The sequence below is a fragment of the Hemiscyllium ocellatum genome, chromosome 3 (genome assembly GCF_020745735.1).
Source record: "Hemiscyllium ocellatum isolate sHemOce1 chromosome 3, sHemOce1.pat.X.cur, whole genome shotgun sequence".
Lineage (NCBI taxonomy): Eukaryota > Metazoa > Chordata > Chondrichthyes > Orectolobiformes > Hemiscylliidae > Hemiscyllium > Hemiscyllium ocellatum.
In genome coordinates this window covers 32,426,796-32,447,249 of record NC_083403.1, presented here as the reverse complement: position 1 = coordinate 32,447,249, position 20,454 = coordinate 32,426,796, and the positions used below count along the sequence as shown (strand labels likewise).

At 39.5% G+C, this 20,454-nt stretch overlaps 1 protein-coding gene across 2 annotated transcripts in view; it reads right to left on the bottom strand.

Annotated features, from left to right (window-relative positions):
* Positions 1–14,930: 14,930 nt before the first annotated feature.
* Positions 14,931–20,454, bottom strand: part of pdss2 (prenyl (decaprenyl) diphosphate synthase, subunit 2) — a 182,068-nt gene continuing 176,544 nt past the window's right edge. The window contains exon 9 of one of the 2 annotated variants that reach the window (XM_060856518.1): positions 14,931–15,959. In XM_060856518.1, the coding sequence (XP_060712501.1) occupies positions 15,804–15,959 (156 nt within the window). In that variant the 3' untranslated portion in view covers positions 14,931–15,803. The remainder of the gene's footprint in view (positions 15,960–20,454) is intronic. The other variant, XR_009647406.1, reaches the window with a different exon arrangement.

Below are 20,454 nucleotides of genomic sequence, written 5' to 3'. Positions count from 1 at the left end.
CTTGTTGGGCCGAAGGGCCTTTTCCACACTAAGTAATCTAATCTCTTCCCTTCATAATTTTATATGTTTCTATAAACACCCCCCTCATTCTTCTGAATTCCAGTGAATATAATCCCAGTCTACTCAGTGTCTCCTCATAAGCCAACCCCCCCTCAACTCCAGAATCAACTGAGTGAACCTCCTCTGCACCCCCACAGGTGCCAGTACATCCTTTCTGAAGTAAGGAGACCAAAACTGCATGCAGTACACCAGGTGTGGCTTCACCAGCAACTTGTACAGCTGTAACATCACCTGTCTGCTTTTAAACTCAATCCCTTTAGCAATGAAGGACAAAATTCCATTTGCCTTCCTAATTACTTGCAGACCAACCTTCTGTGATTCATGTGCAAGGGCACCCAGATCCCTCTGCAAATCAGCATGCTGTTATTTTTTACCATTCAAGTAATAATCTATTTTGGTGTTACTCCTACAAAAATGTATGACTTCACATTTACAAAGATTGTATTCTATCTGCCAGACCTTTGCCCACTCACTCAAAGTATCTATGTTCCTCTGCAAAGATTCACAGTCCTCTGCACACTTTGCTCTGCCACTCATCTTAGTGTCATCGGCAAATTTTGACACCGTACACGTGGTCCCCAATTCCAAATCATCTATCTAAATTGTAAATAATTGCGGTCCCAGCACTGATCCCCGAGGCACACCACTAGTCACTGATTGCCAACCAGAATAGCACTCATTTATCCCCACTGCTTGCTCCCTGTCAGCCAACCAATTCTCTATCCACGCTAATACTCTACCTGTAACACCATGCATCCTTATCTTATGCAGCAGCCTCATGTGTGGCACCTTGTCAAAGGCCTTTTAGAAATCTAGGTACACCACATCCACTGGGTCCCCGTTGTCCACCTTGCTTGAAGTGTCTTCATAGAATTCCAAAAGTTTTGTGAAGCATGACCTGCCCTTCATGAATCCATGCTGCGTTTGTACAATGGGACAATTTCTTTCGAGATGCCCTGCTATTTCTTCCCTGATAATAGACTGAAGTATCTTCCCCACTACAGAGGTGAAGCTCACTGGTTTATAATTCCCTATCTTTTGTCTACTTTCCTTTTTAAACAGTGGAGTCACATTTGCTATTTTCCAATCTGCTGGGATTGCCCCAGAGTCCAGTGAATTTTGGAAAATTACTGCCAGTGCACCTGCTATTTCTCCCAATATTATCTTAGTACCCTGGGATGCATTCCCTCAGGGCCATAAGACTTATCTATCTTTAGCTCAATCAGCTTACCAAACACTGAGTCTTCTGTAATAATAATTGTTTCCAGGTCCTCACCTACCTTTGTCACTTACTGGCACATTATTAGAATCCTCCACTCTGAAGACTGATACGAAGTACCTGTTCAATGCCTCAGCCATTTCATCATATCCCATAACTAACCGCCACTTCTCATCCTCTAAAGGACAGACATTTGCTTTAGCCACTCTTCTTCATTTTGTATATTTATAGAAACTTTTGCTGTCTGTCCTTATACTCTGTGTTAGATTTTTCACATACTTTTCTTTTTGTGGCTTTCTGTTGGTCTTTAAAGCTTTCCCAATCTTCTAGATTCCTGCTGCTTTTGTACGATTTCTCCTTCACTTTGATACCCTGCCTCATTACCTTAGACACCTATGGCAGATTACCCCTTCTCTTACAGTCCTGCCTTCTCACCAGAATATACTTTTGCCGAGCACTTTGAAATATTTCTTTGAAAAAGTTCTCCACTGCTCGTCAATTGTCGCCAGGTCCTCCCTCATTCTGTCATATTCAAGCACAGGACCCTGGTATTGGATTTTATCTTCACAATATCCAGCTGTATTTTAAATTCAACCATACTGTGATCACTCCTTTCAAATAGTTATTCCTGTCTCATTACACAGGACCAGATCTAAGACAGCTTGCTCCCTCGTCGGTTCCATTACATGTTATTCAAGAGAACTATCACGGATACACTCAACAAACTCCTCGTCAAGGCTACCCTGACCTGATTGGTTTGACCAATATGCATGCAGATTAAAAATCCCCCATGATAATAGCCGTACCATTTTTGCAGGTATTAGTTACTTCCTTGCTTATTACCCCCACCCCCTCCCCCTCCCCCTGTGATATTATTATTTGGTGGCAGATAGGCATAGTCACTCAGTGACGTTTTCTTCTTGCAATTCCTAATTTCCACCCAAATGGATTCAACCTCATGCTCCATAGAATCTATATCATCTCTCAGCACAGCCCTGATGTCGTCCTTGAATATCGGAGCTACACCACTTTTCCTGCATTCCAGTCTGTCCTCTTGAGTAGTCTGGTACCCCTGGATATTTAGTTCCCAGTCATGGCCATTATGCGACCATGTCTCGGTGATGGCTATTAAATCATACTCATTCACGATGATTTGTGCTGTTAACTCATCAACCTTGCCCCGAATGCTACGAGCATTCAGGTAAAGTGCCTTTATGCTAGCTTTCTTACCGTCATGATTCACAACATCACTAATATCTCCCGAGTTATCCTTCATTTTTGCCTCTTTCATAGTCTGCCTTGAACTTAAACCCTCGTGCATACATATTAACCTGCTGCTTACCTTTTCATTGACCACCATATTTCCTGTTGCTTTCCCTTTCCCTTCCCCCGACTCAAGTTTCAAGTCCTAGTGACCACCCTATTTATCTTTTTCGATAGAACACTGCCTCCAGATCGGTTCAGTTGGAGACCATCCCATTGGAAATGGAACCCCTCTTTCCCATACCATTCCTTAGCCATGTGCTTACTTCCTTAATTTTCTTGTCCCAAAGCCAATTTGCATGTGACTAGTAATCTGGAGATTATGGCACTTGAGGACCTGTTCCTTAATTTTGTTTCTAGTGCTCAATAATCTCCAAACCGGTCCTCCATCCTACTCTTGCCTGTGTTGTTAGTCCCAAGTGGACCACAACAACTGGATCCTCCCCTTCCCGCTCCAGTATTATTTCAAACTGTTTGGAGATGTCCCTCACCCTGGCATGGGGCAGGCAACACACCATGTGGAACTCCTGATCCAGCTTGCAAACAATACTTTCTGTCCCCCTAATTGTAGAAGCCCCTATAACTCCCACTTATCTTTTTGCTCCCCCCTCTTAGATGGCCTTCTGCACCATGGTGTCATGGTCAGTTGGCTCAGCCTCCCCGCAGCCCTTTTCCTCATCCACACAGGGAGCAAGATCTGTTGGATAAGGTCAAAAGCTGAGGCTCCTCTACTCCTGAACTCAGGATCCCCATACATGCCTCACTAACAGTCACATCCTGTTGTCCCTGATCATGAACTGAATTTGAATTACTTAATCTACTGGGAGTGACTGCCTCCTGAAACAAAGCGTCCAGGCAACTCTCCCCTTCCCGGATGTGTCACAGTGTTTGACGCTCAGATTCCAGATTAACTCTGAGCCAGAGTTCCTCCAGCAACCAACACTTGCTGCAGATGTGATCACTGCCATTCACAATGGGATCAGCCAACTCCCACATCATACAGCTACAGCACATCATCTGACCAGCCATCTCTAACTAGTTAATTCATATTTAAAAATTTGAATTAAATAATTTCTAGTACTTCTCTGCTATGGCCTTATTCAATTAATAGAACATAAGAAAAATAAATTTTTAACCAATCGACTTACCTTATCAACCCACCTCATGTCCGACATATTGCCGACAGCCCCCTGCAAAATGGCGGGTCCCGACGCTACAGATGAGTTTTTACATTGTTTTCTGCTCACCTTCCCAACAGCTTCCTGCTCGACGCTCCCACACTTCCTGCTGCTGGAACCACAATGGTGAGCCCAGACGCTAGAGGTGAGTTTTAAAATTTATTAAGAACCCTGAGTAATCTGTCTGTGTCTTTCACATCGTGTGCTTTGGCAATCCTAGCCTTCTGAGAAACCTATTGCAATCAAATGAGGAGTGGGACAAGACGAGGGTCAATCACCCTTTCTCACCTGGTTGGAACATGTTCTGAAATAGAATGGGCTTTCCTATTGCCCACATTGTCCCACTGTTCTTGCATCATGGAATGCCTGAAACTCCTGATCTGTAACCTTCATGAGGCCCAGCATGATTGCAGCTTCCCAAGCCCAAATGCATAACAATGAACACTGAATAGCAGCTGAATAGTGAGACCGTGAATTGCTACCCTTTACCTCACCTCTCGGTCCCTAAACTCATGTTTGGATTCAGAGGAAAGTTATCCAGCAAGGGGCTATTTTGCAAGAAAATTCTAGCATCTAGGGTTGCGATGCTGGACCTGCCTGCTACCTCTTGAAACACAGTAAAGGAGGAAAAAGACCAAATATTCTGTGGGATTGGTTTTTGTCAGAAAATTGTGTCCTTTACCTCTGGCCAATGATAACAAAAACTTTTCAAGAATCAGTTTCTGACATAAAATGTATGTTTCTGGATGTAAAACAGCAGCCACAGTTTCTAAACCAACAAAACCTATGGTACAGTAGTACAAAGCCTATACCAATAGTACAGTTAAAAAAAATGCAGATCCTCAATGAGTTTTGAAACCTTGAGGAACCTTTTCAGCAAAGACCCTCTTTTGTGCTGTGAGGACAATCCCTCAGCAAACGGCCATCAGGGTGTGGATCAAAGGAAAGCACATGAAATTACACTGAGGTAGAGAGGTTCTCACCACATGAAATGCTGCTCAGTCCTTGTCCTCTCCCTTCAATGGCTGAGTAATCAAAGGGAATGGGTCCTGAGAACCTACTCTACAATCCATTACATCAGTCTGCTGAGAAGCTAGGTTCGGCAAGAAGAAAACTTCTGTTTATGTTTTAAAGCTATAGTTAAACATGTATGTATACAATATACATTATATACTATATAAATATATCTCATACACACACATTATATATATATATATATATATATATATATATATTTGAGAAGATTGGCTCAGCCTGGAAATGTGTACTCTTATTCAATAGTTCATTCAGTTTCTAACCTCTTCACACGTCACATGTTAACACCTAGTGTCCAACTAAAACAGGAAACTGGAGTTGCTGTCAGGGATAGGGAAAATCATCAGCACTTGGAGAAGATGTTTAACATCTGTACACATTTGCAAGCAATTAAACCCCGTAATTTAACTTTCAAGTCTCCTGTTTAAATCCAGTAAACACCATCTGTAAAGCATTACCATTCGTAATATTTGCAATCAATTCAGACGTTTTACAGCAAAATACATTTCATGCTTTCATTCCAGTCAAACAGTGCTTAAGTTTTTAATGAAAAACCTGAGCTCTCTATTTCTGTGCTCAGAAATTAACTTTCACAAACTATCAAGTACAGTAAATACCATCTGTGGAAACAGAAGTGATGTTTTCAATCATTAACACATCTAGGGAAACAACAAATTTTCATTACTTTTTTTTATATTTGACATTTTTAAGCAATTAGACACTACCCAAGTTTAATAGAATACATATGTCAATCAGACTTCATCCATAAAATGTTACTTACAAATGTTTCTGTTTTTCAATTGTCTCTGTTCATTTCAAATTTTAAGAATAATATTATGCATTTGTTTTTTCATTAGAAAGCTTAAACTCAAGGAGTCTTGTTGGACATCTGCAAGTGCAGGAGATGTGGACTCACGGGCAGTAAAATTGCTGATTATCCAGGATTGTCTTTGAGACTCCAGGAATTAAAGACTAACCTCGGTTCTGGATATTGCTCTAAGCAGTCCAGGAGAAAAGTCACAAAACTACAAAAATTATGCCTGCTTGTCCATTGTCTTTGAACAATATTGTTAATTTTTGTTATGGACCAGACTTCAAAATATTTCAAGAAAGTAGCCTGGACCCTAACATTTTCTTATTTTAAAGGTAGATGTCAAGTGCTGTGTTCCAGATGCGATGTGACTGGCCAAACTACTCGACATTAAGCAAAACACAATTTATGTAAACACTGTAATTAAAATACAAACAAAACAAAGAGGAATTTAGAATAAACCTAACTATAGGAAAACATAACCAAATAATAAATACCTACTACTAATCAGCTGTTCCAATATAGTAAAAGTTTATAAACACATCTCTTAGCAAAAAGGCAAATTCAGTCAGATTCTTACATGCAGTTCTCCAGTCCAGGAGGAAGAAACATCAAGAGAAAGTTCAGAGAGAATAGCAGCTAGGAATCATTCACTGAAGCTTCTAACTCTTTTGAGACCCCAAAGACTTCTGAAGAAACCTAAACCCAAACCGAAACCCAGAAATTTGAATCTGAGAGAGCTCAATGCACCCCTTGAGGCTGGTTCCATTGTTCCAATTTAAAAATAATCCCAAGGCCTCACATGTTGTTTAATTAAGTCATCTTCAGTAGCCAGTTTTTTTTACCTCCGCCACACAGCCACTCTTCAATACAAAGGACTAAATAACCTTTTAAAGTGGCAGCATTGTCACACTATTTATAAATATATTGGTGAGGAAGAAAAACCCACTTGATTGGGTGGGACAGCTAGAGTATATTTGATTAAATCTTTGGGAATTTGTCCAGCAGTGGTTTGTGATCACACATATCCCATGGACACATAACAGCACGCAAAATAGGAGCAGAAGTAAAAGAATTGGCCAATCAAGCCGACTTTACCATTCAGTGAGATCTTCTTATTTCTACTTTAAATGGGATTGTCACATTTTGAAAGTGTACTTTACCCCCAAGAGAAACTAATTCACCAATATTCAATTTGTCATAACCTCTCAGAATCTTATACTTCTTATTTGCAACAAAATGTGTATTACATTAAAAGTGGAATATTGCACATGCTGGAAATCTGAAATAAAAACAGAGAATGCTGGAGAAACTCAGCAGGATTGGCAGCATCTGTGGAGAACTCTTAAAGAAGAGTCATATCGGATTCAAAACATTACCTCTGCTTCTCCCTCCAGCATTTTCTGTTTTTATATAAGTTCATAAATGTGTGTGTTTTGGGACTGTCGCTTCAACTTCGAATAAAATAAATGGAGGCAGGTGACCTGTTCTGAAATCTGTCTGGATGATGTGGGTGTATTCTACCTTTAAGAAAGTTAAAAGCTAGCAGAACTACCTGATTGCATCTTGTTCAGAACATTTGGTGCTATGTTATCTTTTGATCCAGCAGCTAGTGTAGCTGGCTGCCTGGAGACAACAAACTGCGTGGGTTTTTTTCTGGTGCTCTGGTTTCCTCCCACAATCCAAAGATGTGCATATGAGGTGAATTGGCCGGGCTAAATTGCCTGTCGTGTTAGGTACATTTGTCAGGGGTAAAATGTAGGGGAATGGGTCTGGACGGGTTGCTCTTCAGAGGATCGGTGTGGATTTGTTGGGCCGAAGGGCTTGTTTCCACACTGTCGGGAATCTAATCTAATCTAAAGAGAAACAAATTTGAATTGGGCAAATCAGTTAAATTATACTTTAAAAAACCAAACTCCAATCAAGTTGGAATTTAGTACACTGACAATATTAAAAGCCAGTGGCACAATCTGCTGTGGAGGTGTAAGACTGGGAAAATTTGAACAGTTGGCAGGAGAACTGCCAAGCCACTAGCATGTATAGACTGCCTGGAGAATAGCTCTCTTAAAGGTACCTTTATCAATTAGTGACCTCTGAAACAGAAACCCAAAAACCTAAGAAGAAGAAAAGACGACAGAGGAAGATATAAAGAAAAGATTCGACAGCCGGCTAGTTTTGAAATTTGAATTTTTGATAAGTCTTAATCGGGGGGTTATTGGACTAGTATTGTAGAAGGAGAAGGTAAAAGATAAGTTAGAGAAAGGAGGAGTTGTAAATAGTTGTTAATTAATTATTCTCTGTTATACTTTAAGAAATAAGGTTTTTAAATTTTACTTTAAATAGTGCCCTTGGGGATACTGCTTGGCCCCTTGAATTTTCACAGATTACTGCACAGGTAAATCTTTTCTGTGTTGTTGGTTTAAAATAGCAGGAGAGGTTTACTCCCATGTGGTAACAGTTTGGGGGCTCATCGTTGGGATTTGAATAGAGTTGGGGGTACGAAAAATCCCAGCAGATTTAAACACTTGCAGGTTAGTGTCCTAGATCTTTAAATAAAATATAGGTGAGGCAATTTGTTTAATTTCAGTGATGTGTGGTTGATTGAATTAAAAGTGAGAGAAATGGCTCTTAAAGTTGCTAAGGAGGTTCTGGGATTTGAAGATGATTTTCAGATTTGCCAAGGAACTTTAGAAGGAAAGAAAAAGGTCATACTTTTAAAATTAGCAAATAAGTTAGATTTGGGTTTAACCAAGAACAAAAGTAAAGCTGAAATTGTAAGGGAGTTACTCAGGCATTTAGGTGTGTCAGAGAAACTGACAAGTGCAGTCGAGGTAGAAAAACAAATTACAATTGAGGAAAATGGAGTTAGAAGATAAAAATAGAGAAAGAGAGAGGGGTTCTTAGCTGAGCAAAAAGAGAGAGAAGATAGGGAGAGAGCGAGTGTGAGGAAAAAGAAAGAGAGAGAAGATTCTTAGCTGAGCAAAAAGAGAGAGAATTTGAACTTGAGAAGTTGCGACTTAGTCCAACAAAGTCAAGCTAATAGGATGGAGATTAAAGAAGGTAGTGATATATACAAGTATGTCAAAACTCTGCCACATTTTGATGAGAAAGATGTTGAAGCCTTTTTTATTTCATTTGAAAAGTTGGCAAGGCAAATGGAGTGGTCCAAGGATTTATGGGTACTGCTCGCTCAGACTAAACTGGTAGGCAGAGCTAGTGAGGTATTTGCTGCACTGTCTGATGGGGTGTCAAGAGATTATGAAGAGGTTAAAGAGGCTATTTTAAGTGCTTATGAATTGGTACCAGAAGCACATAGGCAGTAGTTCAGAAACACAAAGGAGGAACCAGGTCAGACTTATGTTGAGTTCTAAATAATTAAACATAGTCATTTTGATAGATGGGTGCATGCTTTAAAAATAGATTGAGACCTTTGAGGCTGTACAAGAGACTATTCTAGGTAAAAACAGGGAATGCAGATGCTGGTAACCAGATTCTAGATTAGAGTGGTGCTGGAAAAGCACAGCAGTTCAGGCAGCATCCGAGGAGCAAGAAAATCGATGTTTTGGGCAAAAGCCTAATCGAGAGACTATTCTGCTGGGGAGTTTAAAAACTCACTTCCAGAGATGATAAGAATTCACAGAGGAACAGAAAGTTCAGGAAGTGAGAAGGGCATCAGAATTAGCAGATGAATACATGTTGGTGCACAAGACAAGCTTCTGGCCAGAACTTCGTCCTGTGAGGGATAGAAGTTGGGAGAATGGGAGATCCTACACTGCGAAACGAAAAGTAGAGAGCACTGGTAAGAATTTACCACAGGATAAAAAAGAAGCCCAAGAGGGTGGAAAGGAGGTGAAAGGCCTCAGGTGCTTCCATGTGGTAAAGTGGGACATGTAAAGTCACAGTGCTGGTCGTTAAAGAAAGGCATTGTGGGAAAAGATGTGGTAAAAGAAACTAAGCCAGTGGCATTAGTGAAGGTCGTAAAGGAGACCCCAAGAAGAGCTGAGGAGCTGCAGGAGAATGCACAGCCGAGGCAGGTGCTGGGTATGGATTTCATACCTGATCTCTATAAAGAATTCACCTCTGTGGTTAAAGTTTATTCTGAAAGAGCAGGGTGAGAAGGACAAGAATTTTTGAGAGATACGGGATCAAACCAGTCGCTGATAGCAAGGGATGAGTGAATATGCACTCTTTCTTGGTACCCAAGAGTATGGTAATTTGTGGGATAGATGGACAGAAATTTAACGTTCCCCTAAATAAGATCAGGTTGGAGTGCCAACTCAAGACCGGGTAAGTTACAGTGGGAGTGGGTGACAGAGTGTCAGTTCTCGGAATTCAGTTTGTTCTTGGGAATGATTTTTTTCAGGATCCAAGGTGATACCCTTGTTGTGGATAAACCCAAGGAATATCAAGAAACTGAGGAGTTAGAACAGAAATGTCCTGGTATTTTCCCAGACTGTATAGTAACCAGATCCCACAATCATAAGTCACAGCACAAAGCGAAAAGTAAGGAGAAAGGTGAAGGAGTTGAGGTTTAGTTAGCGGACACCCTGTTTGACTTAATTGTATAGGAAAAATCTGAACAGACAGAGGGTCAGACAGAAGTGTTTAGTCCTGAAAGGCTATGGGACTTGCAACAGAAAGACAAGACGACAAAAGATACATATGTGGATGCATACTCCGAAAAGGAGGCAGCAAATATTCCGGAGGGTTATTACCTAAGATGGAAATGGAGGCGAGGGCAGATTAGTGCACCAGATTGTGTTGCTGATAGCATGCAGACAGGAACTGTTACAGGTAGCACATGAACTACCTGTATGGAGTCACCTAGGTGACTCAGGCTAAGGTACAAAAGCCTTTTTATTGGCCTGGAATGCACAAGAATGTGGATAACTTTTGCAGTACACGTCAAATGGTAGGTAAGTCACAGTTGTAATAAAAGCAGCACCTTTGTTGCCAATTCCTGCATTTAAGAACCTTTCTGTAATTGAAAACTAGCCATGTCTCAGGAATGATGAACATTAGTTTCCTTAAAAATGCACCTCATTTACCAACGCTCCTGAGGGAAGGAAGTATGCCTTTTTGATTCTAGACTCTCAGCAATGTGGTTGATTCTTAACTGCCCTCTGAAAATGACAAGACACTTGGGTTCAAGGACAATTGCAACTGGGTAACAAATGCTGACCTTGCCAGTGGCATGCCACAGTTTTAAAAAAAAACAAATCATAGAGACGTACAGCACGGAAACAGACCCATCGGTCCAATCCGTCCATGCCGACCAAATATCCCAACCCAATTAAGTCCCACCTGCCAGCACCTGGTCCATATCCCTCCAAACCCTTCCTATTCATATACCCATCCAGGTGCCTTTTAAAGTGTTGCAATTGTACCAGCCTCCACCACTTCCTCTGGCAGCAGATTCCATACGCGTACCACCCTCTGCATGGAAAAGTTGCCCTTACATCTCTTTTATATCTTTCCCCTCTCCCCCTAAATCTATGCCCTCTAATTCTTGACTCCCCCACCCCTGGGAAGAAACTTTGTCTATTTATCCTATCCATGCCCCTCATGATTTTATAAACCTCTATAAAGGTCAACCCTCAGCCTCCGACGCTCCAGGGAAAACAGCCTCAGCCTATTCAACCTCTCCCTCTAGCTCAAATCCTCCAACCTTCGCAACATCCTTGTAAGTCTTTTCTGAACCCTTTCAAATTTCACAACATACTCCCGATAGGAAGGAGACCAGAATTGCACGCAATATTCCAACAGTGGTCTAACCAACGTCCTGTACAGCCGCAACATGACCTCCCAACTCCTGTACTCAATACTCTGACCAATAAAGGATAGCATACCAAGAATCTTCTTCACTATCCTATCTACCTGCGACTCCACTTACAAGGAGCTATGAACCTGCAGTCCAAGGTCTCTTTGTTCAGCAACACTTCCTAGGACCTTACCATTAAGTGTATAAGCCCTGCTAAGATTTGCTTTCCAAAATGCAGCACCTCGCATTTAGCTAAATTAAACTCAGCCCATTGGCCCATCTGATCAAGAACCCGTTGGAATCTGAGGTAACCTTCTTCACTGTCCACTACACCTCCAATTTTAATATCATCTGCAAACTTACTAACTATACCTCCAACAATCTCCAGCAATCATCACTTTGTTTTAGCTACTATTGAAGATCACTGACATTATTGAAATTATCCTATTAGTTAGTTGTCAAGTTACATTTATCCTTGGAATTTATCGTTGTAATTCTGTCCTCCAAACAGATCAAAATTGCAACTGCTTGAACACTGAGTAGAAAACTTCAGTCATAAAGACAGATACCCTGAAAGAAAGAGCCATTACACTGACTGTTTTGGTTTTACAGAGGGTTTCTGTGGTTATTGAGGGAAAAGATTTGAGTAAAAAGGATAGATTGCATTGTGTATAAGAGTAAATTACTGCAAATGCTACAAATCTGAAACAAATACAGAGAAGCTCAGCAGGTTCAGAGAGAGAAACAATTGACACTTCAAGTCTAATATGATTCTTCTTCAGAAATGGTCTACATTGTACTCCTGCTTGAATCTATCTTCAGAAAGAAAAGTGAGAACATTAGGTCATAAACATTTATGCTTTAAACTCTACTCACTTTCAATGTGAAAGAATGTTTAGGTGAGAAGGAAAGCTAACCTGCATTCCTACCAAGACTTGTGTGAGTTACATTGTCACAGAGATGGTATTGCAAGGGGAAGGATTCTTAGATATCCCTGAAAGTTCCCAGTCTGCCAGGATCGAGGAGGAACAAGCAGCTCCTTCCTGTATAATCTATGATTCTTGGTTATTTGTCCCTCCAACAACGGGAGAAAGTTTATTTCCAATTATCTAAGCCCTCTCAGTATGTGCTTCTCAATCATGTCCCCCCTCAGTCTCCTCTGTTCTGAGGAAAACAAATCCAATCCATCCAGTCTGGAAGAAACTTCCAGTCATACAACTAAAACAACACGAGGGAGTTTCATCAGTGCACTGGAAAATTACACTTAAAATTGTCAAGTTGGATACTTCCTAAAAGAAGAAATAATGAGTGTTCATCAAAAGGGAATAGTGATTATCATGAGTGATTTTAAGGTAGCCTAGTAAGATCAGATGGGAAAAATTGGCTCAGATGAGGAATTCATTGAATGTTTTCAGGACAATTTCTTAAATCAGCATGTTATGGCACCAACCAGAGAGGAGGCTACATTACACTTAATTTTGACTGAGACAGGATCAATTACCGACATCATAGCGAAAGTGTGCTGGGTAATATCTGTTATAGTGACCATAATATGATTGCATTTGACACAGAGTTTAAGGGAGAAAAGTGTGGGTCCTACTACCATTTTAGATTTAAATAAGGGCAATAATGAGTTGATGACAGAATAGTGAAAATCAACTAGCGATTGAGGTTAAGTCATAGGTCAAAACATTTCAGGAGATATTCCAGAAATGTAGAATTGCTACATTCTGACAGATGGGAAAGGTTCTCAGGCATGGACTCATTATTCGTGGTTAACTAAAAAAGTCAAAGGTAGCATCAAACTCAAAGAAAAGATAAATACCTGCGCAAAGATTGGTGACAAGTGAGAAAATTGTATAAGAATGCAAACAACAGCAAAAAAAATTGCTCAATGGCAGTGGGAAATTAGAGTGCAAACGTTAGCCAAATGTATAAAACCTAATTCTTCAGGTATTTAAAAGAGGAGCTAGCAAAGTAAGTGTTGATCCTATAAAAATCAATCTGGAAAATTAACAATGGGAAATAAGGAGATGATAAGACAAATTGAACAGTTATTTAACATGAGTCTTCACTCAAGAGGATACAAGTAATGCCCTGGAAATAACTGCGAGTCAGGATTAGAAAGGGAGAAAGGAGCTCAAGAAAATTACAATTAGCTGGCAATTGGTACTGAATAAATTGTTGGAACTATGAAGTGAAAAGTCCCATCTCCTGGTGAATTTTATTTAGGTGCATAAAAGAAGTAGCTATAAAAGAGATAGTTGATGCATTGATTTTAATTTTCCAAAACTCATTAGATTTAGGAAAATTCCTTTAGATTTGAAAATAGCTAATTTAACTTCTATATTCAAAAAGGGAAGCAGAAAGCAGGAAACTACAGGCCAACTAGCTTAGCATCTGTCATAGAGAAAATGTGAGAAACTGTAGAGGGCTCTGAGAGACCTACAACTGAGTTCTGTGTCCAGTACTGGTCATCTTGGTCACAGAGGATATTAATGCATTGGAGACAGTTCAGAGAAGGTTTACTTGGCTAATAACTGAAACGAGTGGATTGCTTTAGAGTTAGAGGTGACTTATTTGAAACACTAAGATCCTGAGGGGACTTGATTGGGTGGATATTGAAAGGATGTTTCCTCTCGTGGAAGAATCTAGAACTAGAGGTCATAGTTTAAACAAAAGGGTTTGTCCATTTACGAAAGATATAAGACAACATTTTTTTTCTCTGAAGGTTAGGGCTCTTTGGAACTCCTTTCCACACATAATAGTGGATGCAGGATCTTTCATTCTCTTTATGGTAGAGGTAGATAGATTCCTGATTACCAAGGGGATGGATGGTTATCAGGGATATTCAGGTGAGTTAATATTAGAATGAGATTAGCCATGATCTTATTGAATGGCAGAGCAAGCTCAAAGGTCCAAGTGGCCTCGTCTTGATCTTTGTTCATAAAATAGGAAACTACAACAAAAGTACAACCTGGCATATTTCCTTCTGGAATACCTGACTGTGTAAGGACATCCAGTTATCTTTACAGAAAACTGTTTTTTTGTAATTGCTTTTTTAGTCTGTTGCAAACACTGTGGAGAGGGTATCAAAAGTTGTTGGAAAAAGCAGCCCAAGTTCAATGAAGATGCTTTTCTATAAGGAATCAGGAGAAGGTAAACACGCTAATTATTTGAGTGAACTTTGTAATAAAATCTGCTTGCTGTGTTAGCTGCCTTCAGATTAAAGTTGGGCTGTAATTACACCACAGAAGAAAGGTAGCTTAGTCGCAATTCAGACCATTTATGTAAACTCAGCCTTCTTGTCAACGTTGTTCTCAGGTTGCAAGAATGCAAACCACAAAAATCATCTCTATGAACAAAATAGAGACAGTGTCAATTTACAGACTTGATATCCCATATACTGCTACTGTCATTGTATGCTTCACTGTGCAAGACTTTTGTAAGTACTAAGGTTAAAGGGAGACTTATTTCCAAATGTCTTTTTCAGTACGAACATGACAAAGGTGCAAAATTAACAGAAAGAATATTCCGGCATGAGAAATACATTTTGCTTATTGCGTTTTATTATGAAACATATCTCAATCAAGGCATAGACACAATCGCAAAAAGGTTTTCTTTGGGAAGATGAAAAACAGGCACGTCATAATTAATAAACATTGACTAACTCGATCAATTAGTAAACAAATTACCGGTATCTATTTACTGCTGTTATATTACACAGTTAATCACAATACTTGGCTAAAGTTTTAAATCTGGGCTTTCCGAGTACATGGGGAATACCTAAATCAACAGCAACAAAAGATGATGAAAAGAAATCATATGGTATGCGTAACATATAACATTTTTTAAAAATCAACATTTTAATTCAAGTAACCATCTTTTCCACAATTCACAAGTAGGAGCTTTGACAATTTACCATCTTTTAAGCTGTTATACTGTTTGCACAGCCCCAGGCTAAATCTTTATCCTTACAATTGCCCTGCACGGTGATAAATTGGACTATTATCCTGACATGGCAGATCCATCAGACAGGTTTTGAAGTGTTTTCTCACAACACCTGCAGTCTCATTCTAAGTCTCTCCCTGAGCCTGCCCCAAGCTCCGTCCTCCAAGTATAGGGGAAAACCACAGGCCACCATTGTGGCGCCATCCTTGGTTGTGTCCAATCAATACGGCCTTATTTCCTGTCCATTTGCTGAGGTCACAGCAACAAATCTCATTAATTATTTCTGCCCTTGCTGCCTCCAGTGTGCCTCTGGCTTGACAAGGGAAAACTGTTTGACCTTTCTGCAAATTTGTTTACAGGCATACAAGGAGAGGTAGGGGAAAAGACATTGCAAACCTGCTTTGTTTCACTGTGATTTCTTTAAAAAAGAACAGAACCTTTCTCTATCACTTTGCAACATTTCTGTCGGTACAAACCATTCATTTCTCTTACAGTTTGATTTTGCTGCATGTGTGATTTCTCCAGTCAGAATTTGGTCACAGCATAAACAATCTTTTCCAGAGTTGATCTGGCTTCAGAAGTAGGAAAGCAGCGGAGGGCTTCCAAAGCCCCGTTTCCATGGTAACGGCATAAATCAAGAGATGAACTCACACCTTTCCCAGCTTTGATTATTCGATGCAGCTGTAGGAGAAAGAAAAATCAAGAACCTGTGTAAGTGGACATTCGAACGAAATGGTAGCTCAGAATAAGTAGCTGCATACTTCACCATTTATTTTAAAACAAACATGATCTTGTCAGTCTCTATCATACTCCGTGATATAATCCATAGATAACTGCATTTTCCCTATTTTCATAGATTTAAGATAGATAAGCATATTCCTCAGTTTGATCAACAGGTTTTAAATGTTCTCACTCGTAAAATAAAACTTTTGCAGACAGGTGCCAAAGAGCACCCACAGTGCATGTGAAGAACATAAAATCACATTCCCATTTGTGGTTCTATATGGCTCAAAACATAGTAGGAAACTGTTAAAACGCACATCCAAACAAAGTGATTTCATGCATTTCAGAAACTTGCCAGGAACCTAAGTGTTTATAAAGTTTAAAGTTACTTATTTTCTAATGTTATTGGAAAAATTAATGGATGAGAGTTCAATTAAACAAAACTACATATTTTAAATTAAGATGAGGAATGCACCCAGAAATCAGAAAAACCAAATTATTCAAAATTCACTTTACTCCAAATTAACATATGATACAATCATTCTTAATAAAAACAGCTATATTTCATATGTTAGGAACTTTAAATAAACCATTAATATTTCTTAAGCAAATTCTTTTCTTGATATACACTGACTAAAGACAGTTTTGACCCTGAACTGCTTTCTAACCCAAACAGATTCTCCATCTTAAATTAATTCCATCAAAAACACAGCCTACGTCCACTGCTGTGGTTTAGTCCATCTCTGCCCGCACCTCTCCTATCAGACTCCATCTGTCCAATGCTCTACTGTACTGATTCCCAAACTTTTGCACAATATTTAGGAAGAATGTGAAGGCATTGGAGAAAGCGAATAAAAGGTTCATGAGAATGGGTCCGAGGATGAAGAACTTCAGTTAAGACAAACTGGAGGTGTTTGGTAAAAACCAAATATTGCTGATGCTGGATCCTGAAATTAAAAACAGAAAATTCTGGACAAACTCAACAGGTCACACAGCATCTGTGGAGAGAGAAAGAGTTCAAAATCAGAGAAGGGAGAAGGCCAGTTCAATTGAAACACTCAATAAGGAATTAGACCATTATTTGAAAAGGAAGAATGCGCAGCATTTACAGGAAGCAAGGCACAAAGTGTAACGCTCATTACAAAAGCCTATGTCAACACAATGGGCCAAATGGCAGCCTTTTGCACAATAACAATTCTGAGACTTTAATTCTCAAACTGTGCATGGCCCTTAAGTGAAAACTATTGGGCGTGTGGTATATTGTACAATTGTGGAGGTTCACAAATCTCTTTTCAGGTTGTAGGTGAAGCACTGATTGGATCTCAGTGAATCACAGTCAACTACTGCAGTAACCAACAGGGAAAAAAAAAGAATCATTTAAAGGAGTCTTAAGAAGGGCTTATACTCGAAACGTCGAATTCTCTATTCCTGAGATGCTGCCTGGCCTGCTGTGCTTTGACCAGCAACACATTTGCAGCTGTCAAAATACAGTCTAGTTTCCATGGTTATCATTGCTACTTGGGAGTTTACAACCCAATGTTAAGGAACCCAGTTTGCTCCAATCATCTCTGCAAAGATGGAATCATTCAAAACTGTGCTGCACATATACAAAGCTGTATCACATCCTGCTTTGTCTATCACTCCTGTTTGCAATGCCCATATTGGCTTTTTGTCCTGTAGCAACTCCAATTTAAAAGATTCACTCTTCCATTTAAGTCTCTTCATGGTTGTGTTTATGATATCAATATAACTTTCCCCAGCATCAGAACCTCTCCCCAATGAGTTTTCCATTGCCTTACTATTTCCTGAACTATCTCCCATGAAACCCACTGTTATAATCACACTTTTAGTTCGCTCTCTATCTTGAGATTAATGTTTAGTTTCTTCCCTCCTACCTCTAAAGCACCTTATTTGTGGTACAGTCTCATCTAAAAGATTAAAAATAAGGATTGTAAACATTCAGAAACAATAAATATAAAAAAGATTTTGCCCTTTGACTAATTCAAGTCAATGAATCCAAAAGAGAAAAATGCTGGAAAATCTCAGCAGGTCTGGCAGCATCTGTAAGGAGAGAAAAGAGCTGAGGTTTCGAGTCTAACTGACTTGAAACGTCAGCTCTTTTCTCTCCTTACAGATGCTGCCAGACCTGCTGAGATTTTCCAGCATTTTTCTCTTTTGGTTTCAGATTCCAGCATCGGCAGTAATTTGCTTTTATCAAGTCACTGAATGTTGAGTAGTAGTGCAGCCTGCTTAAAAAATTCCATTCTTCAAAATTCTCTAAACTCTTATAATTAGGGTTTGTAACAATCATACAAAACAAATAACTATTTTGAGACGAAAACTAAACGTGCTGCGGAAATTCAGCAGGTTTGGCGGCATCTGTGGGGAGAAGAATCGAGTTAACATTTCAAGCCCAATGACTGATATCACTGGCACCAAAAGCATTCCAATTTCAATCTTTTGAGACATTTGGATTTGAACAAGATGACTGTATTATGCTTTTATATCTATTCAAATAGGACTTTAATAAGTTAAAAATCTCAAAATAATCAAATAGATGGCCATCAGGCCCATCTCTGATCATCCAGCAGAATAACCCACAGTATCCTGCTGCAGAGTCTTGCTTCTGTTGTTTTCTCCAGGTTACAGTAGGTACTAATCATTCTGGGTGAAAAGGAACTTGCTAATATCACTCTTACAACTTATGCCTGGATCCTATTGTGTTATGGACAGAACCAAGCCCCCTCAAAGTATATCAAGGAGATAGCCTAGACTATAACTTTCATTTTATTTAAAGGCAAGTATAAGGCACTGCATTCCTGATGTGAATCAGTTGGTCAAACTACTACACTTAATTCTTACACCACAGTTAAAATATGAACAAAAAAGAATTGGCAAAACTTTAACTCTATTGAAATACTTAACTAAATAGGATATTATTTAACCACTCCTCCACTGTTCCATGCAGTATCCCATAAATACAACATTGGTGAAGGCAAATTCAGCAAATGAGATTTCCCTCACTTGCTTTTTCTTCCAGTCTGGAAGGAAAACCTTAAAGAACAAACATAGCAGCAGAGAGAGAACTCTCGCTGTTTGCAGCAGCAGAGAGAAAGCTGTATCCAGTAGCTTCAACTCCAATACCCAAACTTCAACAACTGAAAGAAAAACTAAAACCCTGGGTCTGTGTCAGCCTGACTCCATCCACTCAGGCTTCCTTTGTTTAATTGAAAAACAAGCGAAAGCTATTGACTCTGTTTCCACAGAACAGTCACCTTGGCACCAGGTTGATAACCCACTCTTCAAGCCAGAACAAATCCTTCCTAGCATATCGTCACACTTGTCATGAAGATGAATGCCATGGCAAACTTTTAAAAAATCAATACGGATTTAAAAAAGATTAAAAGTAATTAGATCAGCCAAGATGGCCACCTAACTTGCATTACTTGTATGTTCCACTTTACAATCCCTACTGAGATGGAGCAGGAACCCATCAAAAACTCCCGGGGTGTGAGAAATACTTTAACCTCCTGTCTCATTAGCAAGACATTAATGGCAATTATCTGAGGTATTCCACTGTTGGAGATAATAAGACGTTGGCTGAGTTGGTGAAGGGAGGTCACTTGACAAGCTAATTATTTGTACATTTTCAGCACATATTTTCTGAGCAGAACTGAGGATAACAATGTAGGGAGATGATCTAAGTGGAGTCTCTCTGGCCAATCTCTCCACCTAACTTGCAAACCCTTGAGTCTTGTCTGCTATTTTGCATTCTCTGTCCATTTGTAACACAGACTTTGAAGAAAGAAGCCCATAGCTGTCTATCCAGGAGAACACATTCATCCATCTGCAGTTTTAAACTGTCTTGACCACAAAGCAACAAAAAAGCTATTGAAATCAGCCTGAAGCCAGTTGAACCACCAAACTACAGACTTGTTTGGCCAGCCTATCCCTCCCCACACTATGTGCAGAGACAGTTTCTCCCTATCTACTTTGTCCACATCTCTTGTGATTTTGAAAACTGAGATCTGCAATGTGAGCATGAAAATCAACACACTGTGATGCTGAAGGTGCCATTTTCCAGAAGAGACATTAAATCAAGATAGAGTGGACATAAAGTAGCATTATTTTAATAAAGAGCAGGGCTGAGCTCCTGCTATCAAATACACTCTCAAACAGATAATGTTGTGGTTGTGTCAGACTGTTGAATGCAAGTTAGTGACTGTGTTTCCTACACAACTAGAGTGATTACACTTCAATCAATAATCATTGTCTGCAAAGCATTTTAAGGCATCTGCTGGTCATGAAATGTTCTACATAAATGTAAGCATTCTCTTTTTTAAAAAATTGAACATTGTAAAGAGGGGCATTTAACGGACTGAAGAGAACACTTTATTAACTCATGAGTTAAACCTTAGTTGGAGCATTCAATACAATTCTGGACATCACACTT